General features: G+C 29.7%; 1 protein-coding gene across 1 annotated transcript in view; it reads left to right on the forward strand.

Moving 5' to 3' along the window:
- EYS (eyes shut homolog) overlaps positions 1-12275 on the forward strand; it is a 1660061-nt gene that overhangs the window by 120372 nt on the left and 1527414 nt on the right. The window contains 1 exon segment of the mRNA XM_065888819.1: positions 10517-10682. Within this exon segment, the coding sequence (XP_065744891.1) occupies positions 10517-10682 (166 nt within the window).

Here is a 12275-nt window from a genome sequence, read left to right on the forward strand (position 1 = left end):
TTTGCTTTTGAAACATTGTCTCAATATGTCTGAAACAAAATAAGTAAAAACATTTAGTAGATTATGTTTTGAGTCAAAGTCTGAGGAAATCCTATGCTACTACCATAGCATTAATTAGAAGGAATACCCAACCATTGCAGAGGTGTAGCAGAGGTGTATATAGACAAAATCAGTATTCATATAAGAAATCATTTAAAAACTTGACTTATAAAGTAAATTTTAAAAATTAAGAGTTAATTTGGGAAAACAAGTTTAACATCTAAGTTTCTGGATGCAAAAATTGAAATCAGTAAGGTAAAGACTGAGTATTCATATATATTACTGGTCTTTTAGGGAAATATATTCAGTTAGATATACACTTTTACAGATCGAAAAGATATTTGACACAAATACTACATTTACATATTTATGTAAATAGCAAAGTGCAGCCACAGATGAATTGAAATAATAAAAAATGCTTAAAAACTTGATTTTGTATTAAAGCAGATGAATGATTAAATATTAACTAAGTTTTCAACTACTTAAGCAAGTAAAAAATGATATTTGAGTCACTCTCAGCTTGTTAAGTATGTACTCTCCCTGGGATGGCAATCTTATCAGAAATGTTTGACTTTGCAATGAAAAACAGTGTCAGTTAGAAAACTGAAAATGCTGTGGAAACAAAGGATATGTTTTTAAAGGAGTTGACAGATTGTTCTTTCTCCGGAAGAGGTGAAATTTAACTACAGCTAAAGTAAAAGCATAGAGTAAATATGTTACCTTGAAAAAGAAAACTGAAGCTATTTAATAAATTAATTGTTTTATTTAATGTATACCACTATTGCAAGAAGTTTACACTGGAAAGTTTAATAAGGATGTTGGATTTCTACACTCATTTATTAGGTCACAAATAAGACAAATGAATGTTACCTAGTCTAAGGGAAAAAAAAATAAATGAAGATATCCACTGAAAAAGGGGAAAGAGGTGTTTTTTATTTGTTTGTTTTTTGTTTTTTTAAGATGTTGGGGGTAGGAGTTTATTAATTAATTAATTTATTTTTCCTGCGTTGGGTCTTCATTTCTGTGCGAGGGCTTTCTCTAGTTGTGGCAAGCTGGGGCCACTCTTCATCGCGGTGTACAGACCTCTCACTATCACAGCCTCTCTTGTTGCGGAGCACAGGCTACAGATGCGCAGGCTCAGTAGTTGTGGCTCACGGGCCTAGTTGCTCCGCGGCAGGTGGGATCCTCCCAGATCAGGGCTTGAACCCGTGTCCCCTGCGTTAGCAGGCAGATTCTCAACCACTGCGCCACCAGGGAAGCCCAAGAGTTTTAAGATTATTGTAAATGGTAAAGGTAATTATTTCTCCTCTCTCTAAGACTATCAAATAGATTTCTGAAATTGAATGATATTTGACATTCAAAGACACAAAATGTATGAGACACAACCACTGTGTTTAGTATCCTGGCAAAGACATTTTTAGACTGGCAGCTGGAAGCTGATTTAGATTGAAGACAGTCAGACCTATTTGATACTTTTTTGAGACTGATTGATTCACTGTTTGGATATTAGAGAATGATTCTATTCTCTGAAGACTTTCCATGCCTTTTCTAATTTTCTTCATTTAATTTAAAGCAATGGTAGGGGTTTAGTAATGGACACTGTATTTAAGCGATTTATCAGAAGGATAAATGCATTAGAGTACAGGGTAGCCTTGGGCAGTCGGGCAATATTACCCTTTATCCATACTCATTTATAATACTGATATGGAATTTTTTTTTTTTTTTTTTTTTTTTTTGCGGTACGTGGGCCTCTCACTGTTGTGGCCTCTCCCGTTGCGGAGCACAGGCTCCGGACATGCAGGCTCAGTGGCCATGGCTCAAGGGCCTAGCCGCTCCGTGGCGGCATGTGAGATGTTCCCAGACCGGGGCACGAACCCGTGACCCCTGCATCAGCAGGCAGACTCTCAACAGCTGCACCACCAGGGAAGCTCTGATATGGAATAATTTTAATAAAATTTATACATTTAAGAAGGGGAAGGAAATGTCTCCTACTAAGTAAACATCTGTAAAGTGAAATTTTATTATATATTTACACATATGTTTATATTAAATTTATATTTATATACTTAATAAATATATATTTATGTAATTTATTTATACAATATGTACTATATACTATTTATAAGTTAAAATTTTCTTCACTCCCAAACAGTAAAATATGTGTAAGCATACTTTCTCATGGCTTTATTGACTTATAATTGACATATAACATTGTGCAGGTTTAACATGTACAGCATAATGACCTGATACACGTATATACAGGCATACCTCAGAGCTATTATGGGTTTGTTTCCAGACCACTGCCATAAAACTGAATATTGCAATAAAACAAGTCACACAAATTTTTGGTTTCTCAGTACATATAAAAGTTATGTTGATGCTATAATGAAGTCAGTTAATTGTGCAATAGTGTTATTTCTAAAAAAACAATGTATATACCTTAATTATAAAATTCTTTGTTGCTAAAAAAATGGTAACCGTCATCTGGCCCTTCAGTGAGATATAATCTTTTTGCAATAGTAACATCAAAGATCACGAATCTGAGTTCACAATAACGAATATAATAATGATGAAAAAGTTAAAAATGTTGTGAGAATTACCAAAATGTGACACAAAGATATGAAGTATGTGAAGTATGTGAATGCTGTTGGAAAAATGGCACTAATAAACTTGATCAATGCAGGGTTGCCACAAACCCTCAATTTGTGAAAAACATGTATCTGTAAAAACATAGTAAAGTGAAATAAAACAAGGAATACCTGCATTGTGAAATAATTTCCATGATAAGGTTAGTTAATACATCCATTAACTCACATATTCACAATTCCTGTGTGGTAAGAACTTTGAAGATCAACTCACTTAGCAACTTTCAATGCACAATAGAATATTGGTAACTATAGCCACCATAGAGCGCATTACATAATTACATCTCCAGAACATAGTCATCTTATAACTTGAAGTTTGTGCATCTTGACTACCTTCACGCATTTTCCTCTCCTCTCCCAACCAGACAATCACCATTCACCTCTGTATCTCTGAGTACCCTGTTGATTTTTTTTCATTTATATTCCACATATAAGTGAGCTCATACAGTATTTATCATTCCCTGTCTGATTTATTTGACTTAGAAAAATGTCTTCAAATTTCACCCACGTTGGTGCATATAGCAGAATTTCCTTCTTTTTAATGGTTGAATAATATATATGTATTGTTATATTAATATATATTAGAAACTATATTATATAATTTATTATTAATATAAAATTATAAAAATAACACTAGTTAATATAATAATTATATAATTAATCAATTAATATATTATTAATAACACTATACATAAATTATCAATATTACACTATATATTGTATATCATATATCATATATTAAATATAATTATTTACACTATATTATATTTTAATATATTACATTATAAAATATTATATTATAACAATATATATCATGGCATATATGATAATATATATAATTATGTATAATTATATATAATTATTTACATATTATATATGATATATAATATATAATTATATGATACATGATATTTAATATGTAATTATATAATACATCATATATATTACATATATTGTATTGCTTATATAATATTGTATTATATCATTAATAATAATTTATATGATATTTATAACGTTTATCATATAATATATTTTATATGATAATTAATACAATAATATAACATAGTATGATAATATATACTATTAAATATATGTATATGTGTATAATAAATTAATATATTTTTATGTGTATAATATATTACACATTATATAATATATATTGCATAATATAATATATATTATAATATTAATATAAAATGATGTGATATATAATAACATCTATGATATGTATATGTGATATATATGGTATATATAGTATATGTTATAAATAATATAATATGATATATATTAATATAATCATAGTATATATAATCATATGTAGAATTTTATATTATTTATAATTACATTATATATATTATATATTGATATATTATATTATATATTATACTATAATTATATGTTATTATGCATTATAGTTGTATATTATAATATAAAATAATATCAGATATATAATTACATAAGAGATGTATTATATCACATATAAAATATAATATCCTATATAAATAATAGTATTAATATGAATTATTAATTTTATATAATTGTTTATATATATCTTCTATTATATAATATATACTATATCAATGATATATATATAACTTATATAAGTATAATTATATATAGTATATATTATATATAGATTAATTATATAATAGTCATGTATAATTTTATATAGATAATTAATATATATATAATATATAATAATTATTTCATAATTAAAGTAATTACATATAACATATACTATATTTTATTATATAATATATTATACATATAATCATTACATGTTTTTATCATATAATAAATGATATGCAATCATATTATACATATAATATTATGAGGTTATATATATTATAATATAGATATTAAATGATCATGTATAATATTATATATGCTATATGATATTATATATAAAATCGTATAATGTTCATTATATATTATTTATTATTTATGTATAATATATGCTATTTATATTATATATATTCTTTTTATGGTTGAATAATATATATGTATATATATATTAGTCCACATCATCTTTGTCCGTTCACGCATCAATGGACACTTAGGTTGCTTCCATGTTTCCACTGTAATGAATAATGCTGCAATGGGCATGGGTGTGTACATATCTCTTTGAGATAGTTATTTTGTTTCCTTTGTATATATGCACAGAAATGAGTTGCATGATGACATGGCAGTTCTATTTTAAATTTTTTAGGAAATTTTATTTTGTTTTCCATAGTTGCTGTACAAATTTACATTCCCACCAACAGTGTACAAGGGCTCCCTTTTCTTTACATCCTCACAGATGTGTAATCCTGTTGTGGATTTGCATTTTCCTGGTGATTAGTGATGCTGAAAACATTTTCATGTACTTAATAGCTATTTGAATATCTTCTTTGTAAAAATGTCTATTCAGGTAACATTTCCTTTTTTTTTTTTCTTTTTTCCTGTCATATATAATAATATTATTATTATTGTTTAACATCTTTATTGAAGTATAATTGCTTTACAATGGTGTGTTAGTTTCTGTTTTATAACAAAGTGAATCAGTTATACATATGTTCCCATATCTCTCCCCTCTTTAAGTAATATTTCTATTTTTAAAATTTGATTTGCTTTTTAGGTATTGTGTTGTGTGAGTTCTTTATATATTTTAGATATTAGCCTCTTATCAAATATGTGGTTTACAAACATTTCTCCCATTCCAAAGGTTGTCTTTTCTTTTTGTTTAATGTTTCCTTTGCTGTGCAGAACCTTTTTTATTTGATGTAGTCTCACTTGTTTATTTTAGCTTTTTTTACTGTTCACTTGGGATCATATATATGAAATTGTTGCCAAGACCAATATCAAGTAGATTTTTACCTCTATTTTCTTCTAGGAGTTTTTGTTTGCTTGTTTTAAGCCATATTTAAATATTTAACTTATTTCAAGTGAAGTATTATGAATGGTAAATATTGGGGTCCAATTTCATTATTTTGCTTATGAATATCCAGTTTTCCCAGCCTGATTTATTGAAGAGACTATCATTCCCCCCCCTGAATATTCTTGGATCCTTTTTTAATTCTTAGTTGACCATATATGCATGGGTTTATTTCTGGGCTCTCAATTTTTTTCCATTGGTCTGTTTGTTTTTATACCATTACCATACTGTTTTGAGTACTATATTTTGGTAGTATAGTTTGAAATTAAGAACTCTTATGCTTCCAGATTCATTCTTGTCTCTTAGGATTGTTTTGTCTGTTTGGGGTCTTTTGTTGTTCCACACAAATTTTAGGACTATTTTTCTATTTCTGGAAAAAAAAAAAAGAAAAGAAAGAAAGCCCTTGAAATCTTCATAGAGATTGCATTGACTCCATAGATGGCTTTGGGTAGTACTGGCATTTTAATAATGTTAATTCTCCAAACCATGAACACAGGATATATTTCCACTTACTTGTGTCTTTTTAAATTTCTCTCATCAATATCTCATAGTTTGCAGCATACAGGTATTGATCTCCTTGGTTAAACTTATTCCTAAGTATTTAATTACTTTTGATGCTATTGAAAATGGGATATTCTTTATTAGTTATGATAATTTATTATTAGTGTATAGAAACACAACAGATTTTTGTATGCTGATTTTGTGTCCTGCAACTTTATTAAATTTGCTTATTATTTCTAATGGTATTTTGGTGGAGTCTTTAGGATTTTCCTTATATAACATGTCATATGCAAACAGATACAGTTTTACTTCTTCCTTTCCAATTTGGATGAATCTAATTTATTTTTCTTTTGTAATTGCTCTGGCTAGAACTTCTTTTATATTGTTTCTTGATTCTCTATTTTATTTATACCTGCTGCAATCTTTATTATTTCTTTTCTTCTGTTACTTTTGTTCTTATTTTACTCTATAGTTCTTTGAGGCATAAAGTTAGGCTGTTTATTTAAGATCTTTCTTTTTCTTGACTTGTGTGTTTATTCCTATACACTTCTCACTTAGACCTGCTTAGACCTGCTTTTGCTGCATCCCATAAGTTTTGGTACCTTGTGCTTCTATTTTCATTTGTTTCAGGAATTTAAAATTTTACCTTTTGATTTCTTCTTATGAACAACATTGGTTGTTCATGAGTGTGTTGTTTAGCTTCCATATATTTGTGGAAAACAGCTTTTATCCTGTTATTGATTCTAGTTTCATACTTTGATGGTCAAAAGATACTTTATATAATTTCATTATTTTTTAATTTGGTGAAATTTTTTTGCAGCCTAATATATGATCTATCATAGAAAATGTTTCATGTGCACTTTGAAGAGTGTTCCTGTTATTGTATGGAATATTCTGTATATGTCTGGTAGATCCACTTGAAGTATAGTGTTTTTCAAATCTACAGCTTCCTCATTGATTTTTCTGTCTGGATCTATCCATTGTTGACAGTGGGGTGTTAAAGTCTCCAAGCATTATTGTATTGCTATTTATTTCTCCTTTTAGTTCTTTTTATATTCGCTTTATATATTTACTCCAGTGTTGGGCGTATATTTATGAATGGTATACCTTCTTGATGGATTGACTCAGTATTTTACAATAACTCTCTTTGTCTCTTTTGACCAATTTTTGCTTGAAGTCTATTTTGTTTGATATAAGTGTAGCTACTCCTGCTTTCTTTTGGTTACTGCTTGCTTGAAATATTTTCCCCCATCTCTTCACTCTCACTGTGTGTATGTCCTAAAAGCTAAATTGAGCCTTTTGTAGGCAGCATATCATTGGATGTTTTTGAACTCTTTTCTGTGTGAATTCATCATTGCTTTTTCAAAATCACTAAATTTCTTTAAACTAGGTACAATATGATATTTTACAAATAAATAAAATATCAGTGATTTTTTAGTACTAATTCAAGAAGAATGAGTGAGAAAGAAATGGTACTGCAAGGAGGGGTTGTGACAAAAACAATAAAATTTCAGATTCATAACATTTTACGCTTCCGATTTCTAGTGATTATATATCTTTAGTGTTAACTGATTAAGACTTGTACCAATAACATTTCTATTGGAGAATAAAGAGGAGACAAAAAATAAAGTAAAATGATTTTAAACCAACTATATATGTTTCTGTCCTGGCGTTGTGAGAACTGAAGTGTATGATCTTTTTAAAAATCTCATAATTGTTGTCTTTTTATCTGAAGTTTAGAACAAAATATAAATGGCCTTTCTTTATCAAGGCTGTTGAAAATTCACATGAAATGAATTAGACAATGCTTTTGAACTCATTTGAACAATGGTAACATATATAAGGCAAAATGGTCTCTCTCTTTCTCTCTCACACACATGCACACAAACACAGAGAGAGAGAGACAGAGAGAGAGAGAGTGACAGCACTGAGGCAAAGGGAGAGAGATGTGGTATCCTTATTATTAGTATCTTCATTATGTAAAGAAAAAAAATTCTATATTTTTAACACAGTTTCTAAACCCTGACATAAATGCTTACATAGAACCATCAGGGAATACAGATGTAGTAAGATAGGTATGAGCCATGATTTGGGGATACAATTTCTTTGAAAGAAAGAAGTTTAAAATGCTTGTAGAGCACAGGAAGCAGAATATCTAAAAGAAATCATTATCTTGCCTAAGAAATATAGCTGTTAAAATAACTCAACATCTAGAGTTGTTTTTAAATCCTCTTCATACTATCAATCAAAATTTTTTCCCTTTATAAAAAACAAAAGCCTTAAGAAAGCATCATCAAATGCTTTCAGCACATGATATGTTAAATCAGTTAGTTAGGGTTATAAAAGTACTATGAATATGTATTTTTTGTCAATCAAGTAAAAGTCACAAAACTTTGGTATTGCAAAATATGCTTTTACTGATGTAACATATACTGACATGTGATATAAGAAATAGATTGCTTTCCTTTTTATGGACAATTTTCTTGATTCTCTTGCTTCTTTTTACTGTCATTGCAAAACCACTTCTCATTGTCTTAATTTCACTGCTTGCTTACCAAAATTATGCTTTTACAACCTTATGAAAGTTCAAAGTTAATTCAAGTTTAGTTTTCTAATATGTGGTAGTTAATTAGTTCACTGTCAACAATAAGATATGTGTTCACCTTCAAATGAATGTTTGTATATCCCCACCACTGACACCCCACTCAATTCCAAAAGAAATACTACAAATGCTGAATTGTTTGCTGTTTTTAAATTTTATATATAAACTGGGCAGTTACCTACAAGATAGACTAACACTGCTTTTCCATGTATATTTTATGAGTAATTTATAAACACCTATAGTTTACTGTAATAAATGTAATATTAATTTTCTTACAGATATGTGAGCTACATACTTTATAAGATTATAACCAACTTAATACAATTATAGATATTTCATGTTTGAAACAAACCTCAGCAAATGAGTTTAGTCTCACCTCTAGATAGAGAAAACTTTTGATAAGTGTGTTAGATAGGTTATGCTGTGGTAATCCCCTACAAACATTCATATTCATACACACACGCACACTTCAGAGGCTTAGAACAACAGAACGCCATTTTTCTCTCTCTCATGACATGTCAGCTGCAGCTCTGTTCTTCATTTCAGGAATATGGTTCTTAATACAAACCATATACTACTATGCTAAGTTTATTTTGTACAGTCATGAAGTCAAATTTATTAGGCCTTCATATGTCTTATCACAATGAAGATCACAAATCCACTGATAGTGAAGGTTGGCTAATACCATTTGGAGAGTTTAAATTCTGTGGCTTAGTATAAAAATTATGGATTAAAACTTTCAGTGATCTCAAGTCTTAGAAATTTATTACAAAATGGTGTTCTCTTGGTAGCCACTCAGTATAATGAAATGATAATTTTTTTCAGATTGTTTCTAGTCTTTAGTGTTGATTTCAGTTAGATATATGGTCTTGTACTAATTTATATAAAAATTCATACTTTAAGATTCATACTTTGTGTAGCCATTAGTAATTCTATTGTGAATCCAGGTAGAAGACCATCATGACCTGAAACAGTTAGAACAAAGCTTGCTTAGTACAGTAATTGCATTAAAGGAAATGTTAGATGCTAGTGAGTCCTTGTGCCTCATGACTCAGCTGTGCTTCCTTCTGCCAAATGTAGGGGGAGGTGGGGATTTGCTCATTTGAAACTAGGAGAATTAGAAATGGCTTAAGATATGTCCTAAACAGAATATATGGCCCTTGTCTGTCTCCAGGGCTTAAATTTATCTTATTGACTTATGTCATCCTAAGACCTCAGTAAAGTAGCATGTATTAAAACTTAATGATAGCTTGAATGTGACTTAAAATTGTGTAAATTTAATTAATTTAATTGTGGATATAACCAGATATGAATTCTGTCTTTGAAGATACTAGAGATTACTGCAGATAAATCATATTATTAGAAAATACACCCTGATTATATTAAAATATTTTCAAATAATATACCTTTAAAAAACTGACAAACTTAAACAGTACCTTGGTATTTCATTGCATTAATCTAAGTGATCCACTGATGTTTTAGATGATGCATCTCATAATTTGTACCATGATTATTTTTCATGTGTGAAAAAAATTATAACCCAGCAGACGGAACATAAGGAAACATTGTAGGTTAAGGAGTGAGTCAAAGCCAAAAGAATATCACATAGGCAGTATGAACATGAACATGAGGCAAGATGTTACAGAAAGAGAAGAGAAAGGAATAGAAGGAATAAGAAGAGTGGTATATTATGTGTCTTCTATAGACTTTTTTTAAATTGGTGGTTTTAGAAATTAGCTGTGTGTTTATATAAGCAAAAGTTTATATATCAAATATATTTCAGTTTTTAATCAATTTTATTATTTCCTTTTTTAGTATATATGCACTCCAGGGTGCACAAGAAATTCATGTCGATTTGTGAAGAATGCTTGCTTAATTCATCTGTACGCCTGCTACTGTGGAGCCATCAGCCATGGTATTTTTCAGGCTGAAGTTGCAAGTCCTCCTCAATTAAAATACGTGTGGCAATTGAAATTTACAGGTAATTCAATTAAAGCGTGTGTTTTTTTTTTTTTTTAATTTGCTTAAGTCAGTTCAAAATTTACTAGGTAAGTATTCATTTTCCAATCACACAAAATACTTTATATCTCAAAACACAAAATAAAGTAAAAATGAATTTAATACTCTTATTCTCTGATGTGTTCCTTTAAAAGACATACGTATGCTTATCATCTACTACATCCCAGGAATTCTGCTTGGTACAAGATATATAACTGAAAAAATCTAGAATTATCCTCTACTCTCACAGATCTAACTATTTTTTGGAGGAATTTATTGGGAAAATACTCACAATGATAAATATATAATTGTAAATTGAAGTAAAATGTTCCTACAGAAAGAAACATCTTTCTATGCAAACTTATAACCAAAGAACCTGTTTAAAAAAGAAAAGAAAAGAAAAGAAAATATGGGCAATTGGGAGAGTAGGTTGGGAGGTCAGATAAAGTTTCTATGATAAAATGTAACAGAGATAGGGACTTCCCTGGTGGAACGGTGGTTAAGAATCTGCCTGCCAATGCAGGGGGCATGGGTTCATAGCCCTGGTCTGGGAAGATCCCACATACTGCGGAGCAACTAAGCCTGTGCACCACAACAACTGAAGCTTGTGTGCCCTAGAGCCTGTGCTCCACAACAAGAGAAGCCACTGCTATGAGAAATCTGCACACTGCAACAAAGAGTACCCCCCGCTCGCCACAACTTGTGAAAGCCCACGCGCAGCAATGAAGACCTGACGCAGACAAAAATAAATAAATAAATAATTTTTTAAAAAAGTAACAGAGATAAATACAGTAAGGCCATGGTAGAGAAGTTGGAGAAGAGAGCATTCTATATTGAGGGAATTTTATTTTATAAATAACAATGTTTCAAAATGCTCAAATGTTCACAATTATACAAGTTTTGGAAATATGTACAATACAGAGCCTACGATTAACAATAACACATTGTATATTTAAAATTGTTCTAAAAGGACAGATCTTATGTTGAATAGTCTCACCACAAAGGGAAAAAAAAATGCCAAAAACAGAGCAGGTGGGAGGAAATTTTTGAAGGTGATGGATAAATTGACAACATTGATTGTGTTTATGGCTTCACGGGTGTATACTTTCTCTAAACACATCAGGTTGTACACATTAAATATCTCCAACTTTTTGTATGTCAATCAGACTCCTATAAAGCACATTAGGCAAGAAACAAAAACAAAAACAAACGCTAAGAAATGATGGTCCTTTGAAGTCCTGGCTGAAACTCTGAGAGCAAGAGTAAAAATAAGATTTGGGAAAGAAAGTAATTTCCAAACTAAAATGTGGGGTTAAAATACTTGTAGAGTTTGACACATTAAAAAAAAATTAAAAGAAGATCAGGTGGAGAAATAGATTGGAGAAGGAAAAAATGGTAGAGTTAGTTGTAGTCATATTGTGAGGTGATGGAAAGTCCTTTTATGGATTGTATACAAAGAGCAAGCACCAGACGTGTCAAGATGAAGCCTAGTTTTCTGGCTTTGACTCTTGAAATAAAATAATTACAATACATATTTAGTTAAATATATTACTAATTGTTTCATACAATGGCAGTT

Source organism: Phocoena phocoena, chromosome 12 (assembly GCF_963924675.1).
Source record: "Phocoena phocoena chromosome 12, mPhoPho1.1, whole genome shotgun sequence".
In the NCBI taxonomy this organism is placed as follows: Eukaryota; Metazoa; Chordata; class Mammalia; order Artiodactyla; family Phocoenidae; genus Phocoena; species Phocoena phocoena.